The following is a 20032-nucleotide window of genomic DNA, read 5'->3' as shown; positions in this document are numbered from 1 at the left end:
CCATGCTTTAAGGAAGACACTGTTTGTAAGAACATGATTACTGTTGTACTGACCCAAGCAAAGGTGGCACGCAGTCCAGTCTCCTCTCTCCAACAGTCACCCCTGGTGGATACCTAAGGAGTCATTAAAAGAACAAGGCAGATACACAGGCAGTCTCCCGTGGATGCGATGTGCAGTACTGGGGTGGCATGAAGAAGTAGTATCTTTTATTAGACCAAGATATATAGGTGGAAAAATGAGGCAAACTTTTGGTCATACAAACTTTTCTTAGGGTTAGAAACACCAACTGAAGCTTTCAGTTAAGAACAATTGCTTAACATTTACTAAGATACTTATTAAGTCAGCTCTGAAAGGAAGACAGTAGCTTTAGAATGCAGGACGTTAATCACATTAATGATGCTAAGGATAGAAGAAAGAGTGGCATTTATTAACGAAGCAAAAAGGAGAGACAATTTCCTTACAGTCTGTTGATTTGGAGAGTTAAGGGCGTGTGTGTGTGGGGGGGGTGTGGAAGCAGAAGGAAAATATACTGTCAGACCAGCATCTCTGCCAAGTCCCTGGGTTTGGGTGTTGGGCAGAATTAGGAAACCTAGTTCCCATGCTCACTTCTGTGGGACAAGTTCTGTAGTTTCCCTTAAGGATCAGGTTTGAAAGAGGAGAGGGAGAATGGCCTGTTCAGTGAGAAACACTCCCTCACCAGCAGCACAGTGGTTTGGTCTATGAAGACAGTCTCTGGGAGTTCATGCTGGTGCTCAGTGGTCATTTGCAGCAGCAAAACTACCAGGAAGGCAGCCCTGCACAGGATGAAGTACATTACAGTCCTGGAACTGCAAATGTAAGACTGGATGATGCTGGTGGTTTGATGGCAGGGGGTGTTCATTGCTGTTGTAGCGGATAGGCATCAACACATCTTACATTTCTTGCTGAGGCATGGTTTACACTGATCTGGTGTTTTGGACCACAGAGAATTATGCTTCTAATGATGAGTTTTGTGGTTTGGGGTGCTTGAAATGTAGGACAAATGCTTCTGGGAAGATTCTTTCCATGCAGGATTTTCTTCTGTTATACGAAAAATCGTTGAACAGTTAAAACCAGCAAGTCCTAGGAACCTTCCTGAACGTAGCAGCTCTCAGCCCTCATTCTTCCCCCCAAAACAACCCCTTCATTGCCATTTCTACTTTTTCTTTCTGAGCTGGTTTCACTGATACACCTCTATCTAATTTCTAAGAAGTTGTTCTCAAGTTGCATATAGCTTTAGTAGTTACTGCTTCAGAACAACAAAAAAATATAGCTTGTTAACCCCAAAATTTGCCTGCTTTTCCTTCTATACCAGTTGGTCTGAAAAAAGCTATTACCTACGTGTACAAACCTTGTCCTGTATAAAGTCATCTTCCTCCTGGAACAGTTTTCTGGATTGCTGCACACAGCCACTTAGAACAGTGACTTTCCAGTGTTTTCCAGTTGGAGAAGTATTTCCTAAGTATTTCAAATGCAGACACCCATAGACAGAATTTCAGCCAACTGATGATGGACTTAGGCATCTTAATTACCTTTCCTAGATTGTGTGATATGTCCCCAGGTCTGAAGGCCACAGGCAGAATTAGCCATGTTAGACGAGTTAGGAATTCACACTCCTTTTCTATGAGAAAAAGCATGTATAATACATGTTCCTCTCTAAAGATCCAGTGTCCAGTTGTTTTAAGATCAATAGGAAAACAATACTCTCATTTAGGGTTGAATATAAATTAGGGTTTGAGCTACAAAGAAGTTAGTAATGTTGGTTACTGATGTAGATCTGAAGAGGAATATCCGTAGCTTAAAACTGTAAATATGATATGCAAGGAATCAAACTTTTTTTAGCAGAAGCTGGAAAAAGATATAATCTGTGCATATCATTTTTGAACTACGGTCCTCTGAGAAGAGAGTTTTTGACATAACTCAATGAACCTCAGTAAACGAGGACATCAGCAATCGGCATATTTAAGGTTGTGCAATTTCTAGACATGATCCTGCTCCTGCAGTCGTTACACAGCATAGATCTTGCTATTAATTAGTTTGAATGTGGGACAGCACTGCTGGGAGAAAGTGGCCTAAATAGCATGGTCCAAATTTTATCTGTAGCTATCCAAGAAATATGGATGTCTTTTATTAACCCTTGCCACCTGTGACAGCTAGAAATAAATGCAGGGCTTGTCTTATTCCTAATGGATTTTTGCAGTTTGTTAGCGTGTAACATGGAAAGGGTGGGAGCATGCCGCAAGAGAAGGGAGACAGCTGGCCCGAGACATTTCATGCCTGGTTCAGCCTAAACGGCAACATGAACTGTCGGACAAATATGAGGACATTCACGCACACGACGCAGAGGCTTGGTTACTGAATGCTTGGAGAACATGGCATCTCCTCCTCCTCCTCTCCAGGAGCACGGTCTATTATTCTTATTGAATTCCAGTGAGTACAGCATATCCCCCATTCAGCCTCCATCATTTTTCCAGGCTACACAGTTCAGAAGAACCAACAGGCCCTCCATTCTGCATGAGCAACGGGGCTTGAGACGTGCAGAAACGGCCACTGTTGGTGGTCACTGTATGCCCATTCACCTCCTCCCCAGAATACAGCCAGTATTTCAAAACCCTGTCGGGGAGGTATTTGCAAGTCACGCAGCGTTCACCCGGAGTTAAGCTGGCACAGCTGCCCACCGGGCAGCGGGAGGAAGAGGAATGGGAAAGCCCTGTTGTGATTATTTCCCATCTCAGGCTGCTGCTGTAGGCATGACAGGAGGAAGACGCACATAAAATACTGGCAGTAGCTCAGCAGGGAGATACTCGCCGGGTGTCTCTGGAGGGAGGCGAGTGTTGGCCACCCGCAGGTCCCCGGTTGCGTGCGAGATGAGCATCGCGGCCCCTGCCTTCGGACCGCCGCCGAGGTGCTACAGCAACCCTGGCTGGGAGAGCTCAGCCCTGCAAAGACGCTCTCCGGCTGTTCGCGGCTCCCTACGGCTGACCCGTGACAACAGCACCGGCCACCCCCCGGCCCTGCCCTTTGCCATTTGGCAAACACGGACGCCCGCCCCACCTCAACCCCCACCGCCCCCTGCCCCTGCCGGGCCGTGAGTGGAACCGAAATCGGCGCAGCTGCCTGTCCGCCGGCGGAGGCGCCGAGTTCGGTGGGCCCTGGACCCCACCGGGGTACGCAGTTCAATGGCCTCAGTCATCACCGGGGGAGCCAAAACCGACCCCCGGCACAGCCGCCCCCGGCACCCCGCCGGCTCCGCGCGGCAGCCGCCGGCGTCCAGCCCAGCCGCCCCGGCGGGACCGGCCCCCCCTGCCCCTCCGCACTGCCGAAAGAAAGGCACGGCCCCCCGCCCCCCGATCATCCCCCCGCCGGCACGGCACGGCACGGCACGGCACAGCACGGCTCGGGGCCGCCCCCCCTGGCGGCGCCCCCTTTCCCCCGCGCCGCCCCCGCCTTTGTGCGCGGCTTGGGGCAGCCCCGCGCCCGCCTGCGCCCGCCCCCGGGTGAGGCGTTGGGAGACGGTCCCTTACGCAGGAAAGTTCGGCGTCGGTTTCAAGGCCCCTCCCTCCCGGTGAAAGGCAGACTGCGGGGCGCCTGGAAACCGGTCGGAGGGAGCGCGGCGCGGCGAGGCGAGGGGCGCGGGCTCGAGGGGCCGGCACAAATGGTCAGGCGGCGGCGGCGGCGGCGGAGGCGGCGGTGGTGGTAGGCGGAGGCGTGGCGGGCGCTGCCGCCGGTGCGGGCAGAGCTGCGCGCCGCGGCCGCGCGAGTGGCGGCCGGGGTTGCCCCGTCCCTGCCCGCCGCTCCCTTCATGAGTCGCAAGTTCGGGCCGGGAGGAGCAGCGGCGGCGGCGGGGCGGCGGGAGCCCGGCTGGGCGGGCGGCACCGACTGAGCATGGCCGAGCGGCGCGGGCCGGCGGCGAGCGGCGGCGGGGAAGTTGGCGGCGGGGAAGTTGGCGGCGGGCGGCGGGCGGGCGGCGGCCGGTGCCCGCGGCTGCCGCCGCCGCTGCTGCTGCTGCTGTGGGCGGCGGCGCTGCCGGCCGGGGGCCAGCCGCCGGCGCCGCAGTACAACGGCGAGCGGGGCATCTCCATCCCGGACCACGGCTACTGCCAGCCCATCTCCATCCCGCTCTGCACCGACATCGCTTACAACCAGACCATCATGCCCAACCTGCTGGGCCACACCAACCAGGAGGACGCGGGGCTGGAGGTGCACCAGTTCTACCCGCTGGTGAAGGTGCAGTGCTCGGCCGAGCTCAAGTTCTTCCTCTGCTCCATGTACGCCCCGGTGTGCACCGTGCTGGAGCAGGCCCTGCCGCCCTGCCGCTCCCTCTGCGAGCGGGCTCGCCAGGGCTGCGAGGCCCTCATGAACAAGTTCGGCTTCCAGTGGCCCGACACGCTGCGCTGCGAGAAGTTCCCGGTGCACGGGGCCGGCGAGCTCTGCGTGGGGCAGAACGCCTCCGAGCGCGGCACACCCACGCCCGCCCTGCGCCCCGAGAGCTGGACCAGCAACCCCCACCGCGGCGGCGGCGGCGCTGGGGGCTCGGGGCCCGGCGAGCCCCGCGGGCGCTTCTCCTGCCCGCGGGCGCTGAAGGTGCCCTCCTACCTGAACTACCGCTTCCTGGGGGAGAAGGACTGCGGGGCGCCCTGCGAGCCCGGCCGCCTCTACGGGCTCATGTACTTCGGGCCCGAGGAGCTGCGCTTCTCCCGCACCTGGATCGGCATCTGGTCCGTGCTCTGCTGCGCCTCCACCCTCTTCACCGTCCTCACCTACCTGGTGGACATGAAGCGGTTCAGCTATCCCGAGCGGCCCATCATCTTCCTCTCGGGCTGCTACACGGCGGTGGCCGTGGCCTACATCGCCGGCTTCCTGCTGGAGGAGAGGGTGGTCTGCAACGAGCGCTTCGCCGAGGACGGCTCCCGCACCGTGGCGCAGGGCACGAAGCGGGAGGGCTGCACCATCCTCTTCATGATGCTCTACTTTTTCGGCATGGCCAGCTCCATCTGGTGGGTCATCCTCTCCCTCACCTGGTTCCTGGCCGCCGGCATGAAGTGGGGCCACGAGGCCATTGAGGCCAACTCCCAGTACTTCCACCTGGCCGCCTGGGCCGTGCCGGCCATCAAGACTATCACGATCCTGGCCCTGGGGCAGGTGGATGGAGACGTCCTCAGCGGTGTCTGCTTTGTGGGCATCAACAACGTGGATGCCCTGCGGGGCTTCGTGCTGGCCCCCTTGTTCGTCTACCTGTTCATCGGCACCTCCTTCCTGCTGGCCGGCTTTGTGTCCCTCTTCAGGATCCGGACCATCATGAAGCATGACGGCACCAAGACGGAAAAGCTGGAGAAGCTCATGGTGAGGATAGGCATCTTCAGCGTCCTCTACACGGTGCCGGCCACCATTGTCATTGCCTGCTATTTTTACGAGCAAGCTTTTAGGGAACAGTGGGAGAGGAGCTGGGTCACGCAGAGCTGTAAGAGCTATGCCATCCCCTGCCCCAACAACCACAGCAGCCATCACCCACCCATGAGCCCTGACTTCACCGTCTTCATGATCAAGTATCTCATGACCTTAATCGTGGGCATCACGTCGGGCTTCTGGATCTGGTCTGGGAAAACCCTGAACTCCTGGAGGAAGTTTTACACCAGGCTCACCAACAGCAAGCAGGGCGAGACCACCGTCTGAGACCCCTGCCCGCTGGGCCAGGGGGGTGGCGGGTGGGTGGGATGGCAGCCGGAGGACCAGGGCTCTGCCTTGGGAAGCAGCTCCTTATCCAGCCAGGGCAGACTTTGGGGACCGCGACTCGCAGCCGCAGGCGGCGGGGGGCGGAGGACGAGCCAGGTGGGGACCCCCGCCCCGGGGCGCCCGGCTCTGCCCTCCCGGCACCGCTCGGGCCGGCTCCGGTAGGAACTGAACACTGTCGGGTTGGGGGAGAGGGATGTAAATAGCCTCTGTAAGATTTTGTAAGTATATTTGTATTTAAATTACAAAAATCTCACATTTTTAATTATGTAGGACACTTTTTACCAGTTTGCGGATTTTGCTTCTTCCCTCCCCCCGCCCCTTTTTTTTTATTTAAAAAAAAAAAAAGGCCTTGGATTTTTATTTCGTAGGGCAGGATGGGAAAAACTGCCGGTAAGAGAAACCAAAACAAACCCCTTTCTTCTCCCCCACACAGGTTTTGTAATGGCTTTGCTTGGAGTTTCAGTTGCATGAGCAGCAGGGCCCGGAGCGCGGCTGCCGGGGGCGCCGCCTGACGCGGGCTGGGGCTGGGCCGCGGCCCCGGCCTGCCGGAGGTATGTGGCGGTGGAGGTGGGGCTGGGGCTGGGGAGGAGCGCCGCTTCCCGCCCCGGCCCCGCGGGGGGACGGACCCCCGCCCGGGCCCACACGGCGGAGGGCAGCCGGCCGCCCGGGCCTGGCGCAGCGACGGCGCTGCCGCTGGCTTCGGCCGGCCGCGGCGGAGCCGGGCCCCGCTGACCCCGGCGGGCGCCGCCGGAGCCCTGTGAGGGGGTAGAAGCGACACCCAGCGCGGCCCGCGGGGCGCCCGGCGTTTCCGAGGGCCCGGAGCCGCGCCCGGCGGCCCCGGCCGCCCTCGGCCGGTTTTACGGCATGTGTTTGGGTGCACCGCACAGCTGGAGGGGAGCTGGCCCGCAGGAGTTGAGGCTGCACGCCGCCTGCACCTGTAGCACGTCCGACGGCCCGGGCGGCGGCCGGGGAGGTAGATGCACCGAACTTGCCCGACGCCGCGTTCCGCGGGGCCGGCCGGCACCCCCGGGCGCTGCCCCGCCGCCCTCCCCCCCCCTCGCCGGGCGGGCCGCGCTGGGTGGGCAGGGGCAGCAACGGGCTCAGCAAAAAGCTCTTCATCGGGATAAAACGTTGTATTCAGGTTTTATTACCACCCCCACCCCCCTTTAATTGGATCCATGCGCTGGCTCTTCATTTGGGAAGCGGTGGAGCGGTTGCCATTCCCCTGAATTTTTACTCATTACGCACTATGAGGGTGTGATGATTTTTGCCAGTAGTAAAAACGAAGGAAGGGAAAAAGAAAACCGGAATGTTTCAGCACTCTGGTGGGATGCGAGACCTCAAAGAGCCTCTGTTGTCTTTTTTCCCCTCTTTTTGTCGGTACAGTAATAACATTACATACTATACTGCAGAGATAAGATACCATGTGTGCAGTATGTCCACTACCTTGTATGCTCCTGGGTGTATGGGATTGTGCTTCTTAATAATAATTAAAAAAAAAAAAGGTTAAAAATGAAACTGTAACTTTTGACAGATGCATTTGAATATTTAGTCCTCTGTATGAAAAACAGCAGAATGCTTCTCTCCTGATTGTATTGTTTAAACTTTTTTTTTATATACAAATGCCTGTATTTAGGTTCATAAACATTATCTATGGCTACCATACCCTGAAATGCAAAATTATTTGAATTTGGTATGCATTTATTTCTGTTCATTATCACAAGATCATCTATATTTATAGAGGAATAGAAATTTATATATATTAAATACCATATTTTTAATTTCTCTGAAATAAATTGAGGTTTTGTACAAAACTACAAAACTATCTTGTCTTTTTACATATTCCTCTTACTAAAATACTGTGTGAAAGCAGGATATATACTAGAAGATGCATGGGATTCCTTTTTTCTTTTCTTATGTTGAGTTCACAGTAACAAGCTGGAATTCAGTGTAGGAATTCATTGTGCATTTTGTTTTTTATCTCTGGGCCGGTCTAGATTAATCCTTCAAAAGAAGTAATGTAAACTGTTCAAGATCTCTGACAGGGTATGGTTGGTGGTGTGAAATCCAAGAACAGATCTGCTATATGGCAAGAGAAGAAAGAAGCTCACTAGTTGGTTTTTTTTTGTTGTTTGTTAAAGAAAAGGGTTCTCTCAACTTAGCCTTTCTTCTCCCTTTGCTATTAAAATTATAATAAAAAAGATTTTCTCACTGCTTAAAATGACACTCAGACCATGTTGCAATATTGTCAGAATATTTTAATGAGTAAAATAGTTTTGTTTTCCTGAATTTGGAATGTTTGGTTAAGCCAGAATTAAATGGTATGTTCATGGAAGCATTTCAGCTTTATGGAAAGTACATGCATTCTTAATTCAATACTACACATCCTTCCCCCCCCCCCCTTTTTTTTTTCCACTAATTAATTGTTCAAAGCGCCATTCTGTAAGCACGGGTTTGTTAGGAAGAATGCCTCTTTATGAGACTTGATGTCTGATTTCCAGTTTTGTAAGCTTAGTAGCATTTCATTCTATAGATCCAGAGGAAGATGTCAATGATTTTTGGCTCATTTACTTTTTTCAAATTGTGATGCATAAAGAGCCATAGAGGAGTAAGGGAAGCTTAACAAAATAATGAGGTGAGACAAGAAAAAGCAGTGTTTCTTTCGTAATTGTAAAATTTGTTTTGCATAAACACAGTTCCTGTCTTCTCAGATATTTTTCACGTTTTTCTCTTCTTCCCCCTACCCACCCCCACCCCCGCGTTTTTTGGGGTTTTTTTTGGGTTTTGTTTTGTTTTTTAATATTTTAGCATTTAAAATTGTACAGGTCAGCACTCAGCTAATGACATAAAGTGCAAGCCATTCAGTTCCAGTTGCAGTGGAATTCTTTTTGGTCAGCGTATAATTACATTTGAGCCATTTTGACTGATCTGTTTTCTTGCAGCTGAACGTATGTAATTTATTTATGCACAGGAGAACACAGTTATTTGTAATACAGAATTCATATTTATGGTAGGGATGGGAGGACTGATATTTCTAAAAATACTTTTTGAAGAAAAATAGTGGAGTTGTCATTTCTATATGAAGTAAAATGTTAATATTTGTGATTCATGATTTGAAGCAGATATGGATCCTCTTCAGTTCTTTGGAATTTTTCTCATAGATTCCAGAGCTGAAGCTCCATATTCAGTCTTGGTTATTTTAATAAATATACTAGAGAGCACAATATGATCATCTAAACATCATTCAAAAGAGCAACCCCCTGCTTTGTTGTTCGTTAATTTTTGTGAACTTCCACAGGGCAGTAATTTGCAAAGGTCACAGTCATTACTGAATGCTGTGGTGCTATCTGTATGACTCACCTACCTTTTTATACTTTTTGCAACACATAATGGTATTTGAGACTCTTTATTAATATGATACAAAGGTGTCTTGCATAGCTATGTTGCAGTCATCACTAATGTTTTACCTCAATGTTTAAAACAAATCTATCCAATGCTTCAGGGAATTTAGATTGGATTTGTGACTACAGTCTGTATAATTGATGTACCATGTTCACCAGAGTCTCACTGTATACAAAGAAGCGTGTTGCCCAGTTCTCTTTTCCCTGATTAATGTAAGAACAAAACTGGTGTAGCAAAGTTTGTTGCACTAGAAGTACTTGTTAAGGCATTCCTTACTCAACAGCTTTGCTTTTTCATGGGGTGTATTTATAGTCTGAAATGAAGAAGCAGTCAGAATCACCATTCCCCTGAAGAGGGCTGTAGCCTGGAGAGCTGAGGATGCTGATTTACTGTTCATCCTTCAGCAACAGTAATGCTTTTTAATGTAGTGGCAAATTTGTGGTATTGGAATGAAATTATATGCCGTTTCCATAACAAATCCTATTGGGAAGGAGAAGGATTTCTGGTTTGTTCATATAGTAATGCCCCAAATTTCTGGTATATGTATATACTTTTGAAAGTGTTGGGGTTTTTTTAACTTGAGTGCAAGGCTGCACTCAAGTGCAGCCTGAATTCTGCCTGAATTCTGCCCTCTGGATGATGCCCACCCTTCTGCTGCTATCCCAGTGCTTGTTGCTGGGCAAGAGTACAATTGCAAGTGGTGCTGAGGATCCCTTTCATTGAAATGGACAGTATTTGCATTTTTTGTATTATTCAAAAGGATAATAATTAGGCATGAGAAAGTCTGCTGCATACGCACAGGATGAGTATTTTTCAAAATGGGCTATGGACTAGCACCTCATCAGTCTTTTGCCACTCCCAGTCACAAGAGACACCTTCCAGACCAACATGGTGATCCTTTTGAAAAGGTTTGCACCCTGTAGCTGTCCTGAGAAAGCAATCACGGCTTTGGACTGATAGACGTTTAAAATTTTTGAGTGTACTTTCGCAAAAAGTTGGCGTTTGTGTGACATAACTCCTCCATCCCAGTGCTGCACAGCCTCAGAAAGAGCTTCAGCTAGCAAAACTCAGGACAGCTGAAGCATTGGTAAGTTAAGTTAACCACTACAGAAGTCAAGTGCTTACCTACACAAAAAAGGAAACTGAGGTAAGGCTGTGTTTTCATCCAGACTGACCCTCTAGTGCTCGTACCCTGGAAGTGCATGACACTTGATAGATGTTTCCAGTGACAGCGCTACAGGACTGTGTGGCAATGCTGTGCAAAATCAGTTCCCGAGTGTCAGCCCCCCCCCCCTTTTTAATTCCCTTAGATTTCTATTAGTTGTTGTTTGCACTTGTTGAACCCAGAACATTATTGCTTTTCATGTTATGCAAGCTTAGAGTGAATGGATCATATGGATTCTGAATTCAAATGTTGATTTCAAAATGCAATACTTTCAGCTGCTTGGTCCCGTTTGAAGTGAGAGTCGCTCTTGGGTCCATAACTATGGGAGTTTCTCATAGTTGTAAATCTCTTGCCTTTGTTGTTCATCAGTTGAGCTGGAAGGCTTAAGCAGCGATTCACACTCATATGGAGAAAGGGAACTTTTTTTTTTCTTGCTTTGGACCGAACCTCTTGCTGCTTCTCTGTTTACAGTGCAGAAGTGTCATCAGAGAAATGCTGTGCTCTGAAGCTCCTGATCAGTTTTGAAATAGTGGTACCATCATTTTAAAAATGGGTTAGCGGGTTTGGGAAGCAAGGCTTGGTGACTTAGTGCTGAGGCTTTGCTTTTCACAGTTTAGTTTCTAGAAGTCTCCAAGCACCAAACGTTTTAAGATATGAAACAGCTACTTAAGGACAAACCAGGCGTACCAGGCTTAGGTCCTGGATACATTGCAAGCATTATGAGCACCATATTCATTAAGGGTAGCCCAGTGAAAGTGTTAGAGCAGACTAGACAATACTATGCCATATAGGAAGAAAGGCATAATTGCGTTTACTTGCCAACTGGAATTCACTCTGCACCTTTACTTAGTCATTTGAGGTCACTAAATGGAGAAGCAAGTAACATTTCTGTCATATGGGAGAGATTTCAGTGTATTAGCAAAACAGGCCCTAATAAGCAATATGTAATAGTAAGTGTAACATTTTCCAGATAAAAGCAATACAACTCTGATAGTTTAGTCATAGACCATGCTTTTAAAAAACATAAATACTTTTGAGAAAACATGCAGATTTTGTAGGCCATGACAACTGTGTTTCACATCTCCACTTGTGTTTAGTCTAAGCTTCAGTATAACCACATCAGAGAGTCTTTCAGGCATGAGGTCTTGCCCTTGTTTGCATTCAAATCAGCAGCATTAAGTTGCTTATCTTGAGGTTGAGTAAATAAGCTCTAGTCTTCTCAGACAACACTTAATGAAGGCCCACATTCAGGCACCGACCTGGTGTGAAATGCTGCTGGGCTGAGACCCCACAAGCCCTGTCTTTTCTCATTATCCCAAGGCTTTGTTGCAGTGTGTGTAGGTACTGGTCATGACTGACTGCACCAAGGTGGAAACCTCACAATCACCATTAAACCGATGTAAACATGCTGCACTGGGAGGCTTGGGTCAGCCACCATGTATTTTTGGTGGATTATCTCAGAAACAGCTTCTTCAGAAATACCGAAGTGATAGACTCCTGCTTGCAATTAGCTGTCTTATGGACAGTTGCATTATTAGTGGTCTGCAATGTTTAATAGTAAGGTATTATCCTAGGAGACGTGAGGCTGCGGTATGTCAGTGCGGCACAGTAGACGGAACTTGTCCCCCTTACGGTATCACCAGGATCCCTCTGGGTGAGGGAGAACAGTGGTTTTGTCTAGTTCTAGTATAACTTGGCTAATATTAATTACTTGCTACGGCAGAAATGTAAAAGTAATTTATCATGGGGTAGTTTGATGACAAAGATCATAATAAAAATGAAAGCGGCCTGCATCCCTCAGGTGGGATGTCTTGATGCTGTTTTGTTGCATGCTTGTTTGTATAACTCAGATCTTTTGTAACTGTTTTACATTCTGTGACTCAGTGCTAGTCTTATTGGTGTGTTTAAGTGAGACCAACAGCATGACTCACTGGTGCTGTATGGCTTGTCCTGTTGTGTTGTTCAGGTTAACTGCTGCTGCTTTGTTACTGGTAACTCCTTTGACATCCACTACCACGCTCAGAGTCCTACAGAAATTAAGGACAGGACTGCTAGCCACAGGAGTGTGCAGTCCATTTGAGCAAGGAGAAGAGTATGTCAGCCCCCCCTGCCCCCAGCAGCTTGCCCACCACCATTTCAACGCCTGCTGCTGCATCAGGGACAGGACCAACACCTTCCATCAGAGGTAATGTCTGTGTTCCTCGGCAAACTCCACAGGTATCCTGCTGGCAGCGGCACGGCTGGGGCTGTGCTGAATTGGGTTGTTTTCCTGGCTGCCCAAGTGATGGGCTGGCTCTTTTGGTTTTTCCCCCACCTACCTAGGGTGGAGGCTGTCCTGGCTGCTCTTAATCCCTGCATTTGATGGGGGAAGTTACAGGCAGTATGTGCCACCACAGCATCCCTGGCCAGCCTTCAGTGGCTCCTGTTCTGCTGCTTGCTTGCCCCATACCCTCTCTGTAACTCCTCTGGAAGCTGTCTCTCTCCAACCATTGCCAGAATATAACACATTTAGATCCTAGTTTATTCTTGAGGACTGACTGTGCGGTGTTCATCACAAAATCATTGCTGTCCAAACAGAGAAGTGACTTGCTCTCAAGTTGTTTGACAGCTTTTTTATTCATGACATTTTATTTTTAAATACAAGCACAAATACTATCCCAAAGGAGCTGATCTTGAGTTAATATTGAGAGTATAGTGTGAGCAAATAACGATTTTCCACTTGTTCAAATTCCGATATTACTGTGCATTATGGTAAATGGGCTTTATGAAAAATTGAGAAGAAAAGGGTGCAATCACACCTTCATGATTGCCTTCAGGAAAATGAGGGTTTCGTTTATACTACTTATTTATACTACATTTATACTACTACTCGTGTACAAATGCATCTGAAGAGGAAATAAACCAAAATAATAAAATAAAAGCCAACATAAAATCTCAAGGTGGGCTTCTCAAAATATTTATATACATGAAAAAAATTGCAGGATAAACAGCTCATCACAAAGTCAAGAGTTTTGCTATGACTTGTTAACTTTTCAGTACTTCTTTGTCTATAATGGTAAAAGCTTCACTTTTCTGTGAACAGGGGTGGGAATTAATCACTTCTTAGCATGAAGCCCTCTGTTAAAAGACTGCAAGTAGTTGGTTTATTTACTTCTCAATGAAAAAGAATTCTAATTCTGAGGGCAGTGAAAGAAAACTTTGCAGCCTGCTTGGGGGTTAGTATTTTGTAGCACTGGGCACTTCACTGTTCATGAAATTAATGGAAGCAAATGGTGTTCAGCTGCAAAGGTAAGAAAATGGGTTCTGACCAGTTCCACTTGGGAGCTGCAGCTGGGGTGGCTGTGCCATGGGGTCTGAGCGCCGTCTCTGCTTCCTGACACAACAGCAAAGATTTGCTGAGCAGTGGAGCTTACCAGCCCTGAGCCTGCATGTGGCAACAAATGGTGACCCCTGTGATGGACACTGCTGGACCTGGCACCCTTGGTGGACATGGAGGGAGAGAGATGGAAATGGGGCCCTTGGGAAGGCAGGGGGCTATGGTGTGCAGGCAAAGCGAGGTCAGAGAGGGAGGAGGAGGAGGGACTGCTAGGGGGAAGGCTGTAGGAGATGCTTGTCTGCACAGGCCAAGTTTGAGACGATGAACTGGGATCTATGGCCGTGCAGGATTGGTGCCTCTCCAAGGGTAGCTGAAGGCCGTCATAACTCGGATGTGGGAAGGGGACAGCTTCCCAGAGTGTGGGGTGGTCCTCCGGCACGTGTCCCAGAGTCGTGGAAGATGGAGGTGGGAAAACAGCTTTTGTGTGGGTGTTTCTGAATCACAGCAAGACGTAACCCTGTGTTGCTTCGCAGAAGGGGCAGAAGCAGGGTGGGCTGCAGAGCTGGGGCTGTGCGGGGTGGTGGGCCAGGGAGCAAGGCAAAGTGAGGAGGAGCCCAGCCACAGCCAGCTGGCTCTAGGTGGCAACCACAGAGTTTCTGCCAGGTTTCCCTGGATCCCATTTTCCACTCCAAGATTAGAAATCTCCCCTCAGGGGAGAATGAAAAGGAATTTGTGTGGTAGGCTTTGCTATATTTCCAGCTGACTTTTTCCATAGAAGTGGGCAGTTGGTCCCAGTGTTTCTTAAGATATCTTTACAGTAAGAGCAAAATCCCAGTTCTGCTGAAGGCAACAGCCAGCTTCCCGTTGGCCTCAGGAGGGCTGTAATTTCATCTTGGCTTCAAGATGCATTAGGAAGTGCATGGAGATCCTGGGGACAGAGAAAGGGAAAGTAAAAAAAAGATTTCTCATCCAAAAGCTGTTCATAGTGCTTCATTCATTTAATCAGGCTTCAAAATATTTTCAGTGTTTTTCTGATCCCGTTTATTAAGAGTATAAAGGTACTATCCAGGGGCAGACATTATCTAAGTATCTGTGACTTTGCTACCTCACTCCTCTGTTTTGTCAAAAAAAAAAAAATCAAGATTAGTTTCTCAAAAATGATCAGTTACAGAATGCTTGTTTTGAATTTAGTATCCTTTTTTAAAAAAATAAAAAGTTGTAATGGGGCTACTTCTATGCATGCTAACAATCCAAATGTCAGACAGGTTTTTCTACTATCATTTGTTTTTTCCAATTCTTTGTAAAAGTCCCATTTTATACTTTCTCAGAAGTGATTTTTCTTGCAACAGTTCTGGAAATAGCTTTTTCTTCACAGCCAGTGAGAGTATGTGTACCATCCGTGAAGGCAGCCTGGAGAGCAGGCACAGGCAAACTGCAAAACAACATAACTTGTGGAATTAACACTTCACATTGACACCCATTAAAAATATTCGGAGATTGACTCAGCCTGCCCATGTTGCACAAATAACATGCTTGGCTCTGACTGATTCAAGATCTTATCTGCTCTCAGCGCAAGTTCAGTGTGGAGGGCCTGATCCTGTTCTCATTAACCTCCAAAGGAGTTTTGCTGCTCACTTCAAAGAGAATTACATCAGCAGCATTTGCAGTGAATCACACACGGTTCCTGTATCTTTTCCCTTTTTTCTTTCTCTCTTATTTAAAAATTATATTCCAAACTACAGCAAAACGAAAAAAAAGGCTAGGAAGCAGTCAAAATAGATCTGCTGTCTGTTGAGCAGTATTGTTGCATGAGAGTTCTGTTTGTTTGGAGTTCTTAAGTGCAAATTGAGAATAGAAATTAGCAAGAGCTGAGATTACCAAGGGTTTAGTTATATTTGTAGCTGAGTACCCTCATTTCCCATCATCCCTGTGACGGGAGCCTTGCATGACGCATGGTATTTCTTTGCACTTTGCACAACTATTTGGAAAGAACTGGAGCTGAGCCATGGTGTGCCGCCATTGGTGATGGATCCATGTAAACAGCAGTGCCTGCAGTGGTCACTGCAAACGGCCCCGCTAAGCCCCGGGAAGGCAACTATGTTCTGTCTTTGTTTTCCCTGTGCAGAGCTCTTGAAAAGAAGGAGGCACGTATGGAGAAGGGACTGGATGGAGCAACCATTGGGGATTTTGTTTGTTTTTCTGTTTCTTCCAGGCTGTCAGATTAAATAGCAGAATGAATTCACCTGTATTTTGCCTTGTTCGTTTTATTGTTTTGTAGAAGAAAAGCTTTGTGACTCTACAAATACACTGACTCTTGCAGCGGAGGGAGCAGCAAGCATGTCGCTCAGGCATTCAGCGTACTTTGTGTGCTTTAAAAACCTTCTTTGTGCTGGAAGAGCGCGGCACCCTGAGTGTATCACCCATCATGGTGTGCACCAGCAAAGTCTGCCCGTGGTTCCAGAAGAACCATCCCTGCCTGTGGAGGCTCAGAGGGACTCCTTGCCTCTAGTGTCCCCTTTCCTCTACCTCCAGGCCATAACCACAAGTGCCTGCCTCGATTCGGGTGCTGGTCTCTGGTGCATGTTTGTCCATGAGGAAGCCGTACAAGATCATCATCTGCTGCTACCTGGCACCCAATGGTAAGGAGATGGTGAGAAACTTAGATAGTTACTCCTGTCATCTGCCAAACTCAAAACCTTAAATCTCAGTTTAAAGGGTCTTGTATCCCCATTTCCTAGTCTCTGAAGCTCACTTACCTGGTTTCAAACCTATGAAGTCATCCACTGTGGGGGATGCTCTGTGCTGTCCCGAGGGAGTAAACATGAACCAGCTCGCTTCTAGTCTTTGAGGGTTTTTTTGCCCCCTGCCCTACTGTTGCCCTGTTTGATTCTTAGTCTGCCTTGCCAACTCTTCTTGTCATGCCAGAAGATGGTTTTCTCACCCTGATGCTGCAAACACCCTCTTCCCTCCTGGCTGTGGGCAGGCATCCCTCCAAGGTGTTTCCTTCTCACATTGGCAAGTCTTCTAACACAAGAAGTGGGGCAAATGACATGTGGGGACATGAACCTCTGCTTTTTTCTCCACCGTAACTACCTCAGCCACTGGGAACTTTGCTGTTCTCTGGTGGGTCCTGATGAGTGTCGCCATCTCAGCCTGTATGGCTCTCCACAAGCGTTCACTGAAATGCAACAGGAGTCTGAGTCTGCAGTTCAGGGCTTAGTGTGCCCAGTAGGACTTAAAGACTGGGTCCACATGTGTGCTCTAAGGCCAAGAGAGTAGGAATAGGACTCAAATTTTCTGTTTCTCCCTTGTGTATCCTCCTTAATAGGTTATTGTGTGCTCTCTTTTTTTCACAAAGGAACTGCTAAGGATCTTCAGTTTCTCATAATGCAAGATGGGAAGAGGACTGAAATTGTAAAGTTTCAGAGGACAGGTAGGTGAGCTGTTTCCAAAGCGTTAGTAGGTAACCTCTTTTCAAGGCATCATGACAAGTGTCTGGTGCTTGGCCCTTTAGTTTGGCCCTTGCACTCTGTGCTGTCTTCTTTTTGGTGTCGGAGAATACAAAATCCCTTCTGAAATCCACTGGTGAATTTTTACATGGCTAAAATGGAAGCAGGCACACACTTTTAACAGTAAAACTGCTGAATGAGAGAAACATCCAAAGGTTTTGGTGGAAGCTCCATTATTTGGAGCCTTTAAATCCAGATGAGCTATCTTCCCAAAAGATAAGCTCTTACCCACCATTAAATCATCACATTTGATGCAGCTATTACTGATACAATTCTGTGGCTTGTTTGAGGCAAAATACCAGGTTAAATAATTCTAAATGTTACTTCTGGGCTTAAACTCTATCTGTCAATGACAGCTGGAGGAGTTCACCTGAGCCTTCTCCAGGCATCCTGCAGTGACTGCATTGCCTGGCATTTGAAAATTCCTCGGATGTTTCTGCTTCGTGTTCCTCTGTGGACATCTTCAGGGAGGTTCATGGGGAGTCCCAGAGAACACCCTTAACAAATGGTGAGAAGACTGGGGGCAGGAGCACGACTGTCAGAAGCCACGCTGCTCAGCAGCTAGATGGAAATGCTGCAAGGGTTTGCAAAGACATGAGCCATGCCCTGCCACCACTCTGCCCCTCCAGAGTGAAAAGGATGGAAGAAGTAAAGGAGGGCAGCACATAAACGTGACAATAGCTTGTTAAGAAAGCCTTGATATTCTTCTGTCATGTTCCTCCTGGAAAAGAATGATTTTAGATAATCACAAAAACATGGCTTGTGGCAAAACCCAATCCCTACCACCTCTGAGTCTGCTTAGAAGATGACATGCTTTTGGCAAGTGCTTCAATAGCCACTGAAATGCCCAGTGCATGTTAACGATCTAACCAATAAGTTATAGGTTCCTTTTTTTTTTTCTTCATTCATTGAAGAACATTGACAAAACTGCAAACACATGTTTCTGCTGCTAAAGCTTAGTCTTATCACAGTTTGAAAATGTGGAAAATCAATTACATGCTTTGAATTACTCCCTTTATTGCTATAAAAGAATTTCTTCATTCTTTCAGGGTAGTGTACACTTGGTAACATCTACTGCTAACAGGCTGTTAGGACTTTCTGCTAAATTAATACACTACAAGTAAACTAAACAGAAGGACAGTGGAATGCTAAACATCCACTTTCTCCTCTGTTGTGGCTGTGCTGCAGCTTGGGAACCCTCAGCCTTGTTGCTACAACATCTGGACAACATTTGGGGCTGTCTCTCAAGTGCACGGGTGTGCACCTCCAGTGAATTTTAACTTTCAACATCTCTCTGCCTCTAATCTATATTTAATGTTTCATGACTAGTAGTCAAAGAAACTTCAGCTAAATATCAGGTTGGAATGAAAATGATCCTTGGGAAAACACTTATTTTCAGCATTCGCCGGCAAAGTATCTGTGACAGAGATGTTCCCTGGAGATTTGTAGCCCATTCTCTCACAGTAATAATAATTAAGACTCAAGATTACTGTGCCCACATAATCAAAGATCGCTTCATAAAACGTACTCCCTAAAGGGACAAATTCCCTGCTCCTAACTGGATGTCAGTCAGAGGGATCAGCACCCCCAGGGATCTGGAGTCTTTGCTTGCCCTTTTCATTACCGTGTTGTTAGCATTGTGTTACTCCATATTCTTCTCAATGCAAATGAGTAGGTAATCATGTGTAAATCGTGCCCTCCAGAAGGCACATGTAGTGAGTTTTTTTCCCCAAATCTACCACAGGGATTTCTCACATGGAACATAATTACATCTCTGCCATATGGGCTCATTTATATTCTATTACAGGTTAAGCTAATACGACTCAGAAATATGCTAAAAATACCTCAAAGAATTTTGAGCACTGTCAAAACACTTGTCATTTCTTGCTTGCCTGTTTGATTGTGAATGACTTTATATTTATTTAGAGATCTACAGTGCCAAGTAACTACAGAAAAACAAAATCAGGCCAGTTCTGTGTTGCCCAGTCTCCAAAAAATACTTTAAATGCTCTCCCATGACATTCTCTTTTGGTAATGGCAAATAGATCAGTGAACAATGGAACTGAAAAAACCTCTAAGACATATTTACCTGCAGCAACACCTCTGTGGCTTTTAGTTTTCCCAGGAGGAAAGGAGCAAGCGTTTCAGTTGTGTAGCTTTGTCATCATTAGGCTAGATCATGCCTGTGTTTGATGTAGTTACTTTGTCCTGACAGAGCTATACTCATGATTTAGCCGTAATAAAAGTACAGACCTCTGTACCCACAGAAGAAGGGCTATTGTGGAAATAACTGTTGCCTAAAAAATGATGGTAAGATAAGAACAGGTCAGCGGTGGGTATCATAAATAAATTCTTCAAAACTGAAGCAACTGAAGGGTGTATGACGTTGTTTCCAGAATTGTGTTACTACTATGGAAATGTTTAATTTCACTGTAAGATTTTATTTGACAAGATTTTGTTATTATTTTTTCACTGATTTTCTAACAGTAATAGCAATAACTTCGCTGGTTAAAATCTGGGTTCACCATAACCAATTTTATTCCTTTTATTCATACATCCAGTATTTCATCCTTTGAAATTTGATCAGGTTTCCATTATTCCTCTAGCTAAGAAGGAATCACACTGAAATTAATACACAGTCAGGAGGATTAGGCCAGAGGATGGGAGAGGACCACACTGGACCTGCACATGATACTTCAGATGATACATTGCAAAAGCAGTGACTGACCTTTGTTCCAAGGGAACTCTTACTAAAAATTGGACTTGGGTTTTGAAAACAGGAGCTGTATGTTTCCTGTAACCAGGAGATAAAATTCAGCCCTGGTTTATAAAGTCCTTTGAGGTTTTCAGTGATGAAAAATTCTATGTAGATATAAAATCAATTCTGTA

At 47.5% G+C, this 20032-nt stretch overlaps 1 protein-coding gene and 1 long non-coding RNA gene across 3 annotated transcripts; both read left to right on the top strand.

The window, feature by feature from the left end:
• The first annotated feature begins 3691 nt into the window (after positions 1–3691).
• Positions 3692–7972, top strand: FZD1 (frizzled class receptor 1). Of its 2 annotated transcripts, XM_040592655.1 has the most exons (2): positions 3789–5361; positions 6185–7972. In XM_040592655.1, the coding sequence occupies exons 1-2, from the start codon at positions 3904–3906 to the stop codon at positions 6191–6193; spliced, it is 1467 nt and encodes a 488-aa protein (XP_040448589.1). In that variant the 5' UTR covers positions 3789–3903; the 3' UTR covers positions 6194–7972. The 2 variants fall into 2 exon arrangements, with proteins under 2 accessions (XP_040448587.1, XP_040448589.1); XM_040592653.1 differs by having other exon boundaries at positions 3692–7411.
• Positions 7973–15675: 7703 nt separating this feature from the next.
• Positions 15676–19258, top strand: LOC121087212. Its single transcript, XR_005827542.1, has 3 exons — positions 15676–16273; positions 16993–17067; positions 17500–19258. It is a non-coding gene; the product is annotated as an uncharacterized LOC121087212 (long non-coding RNA).
• The last annotated feature ends 774 nt before the right edge of the window (positions 19259–20032 follow it).

Source organism: Falco naumanni, chromosome 4, assembly GCF_017639655.2.
Source record: "Falco naumanni isolate bFalNau1 chromosome 4, bFalNau1.pat, whole genome shotgun sequence".
Classification (NCBI taxonomy): Eukaryota; Metazoa; Chordata; class Aves; order Falconiformes; family Falconidae; genus Falco; species Falco naumanni.
Note: the sequence above shows the minus strand (reverse complement) of the source record. Positions and strands in the feature narration are given on the sequence as shown.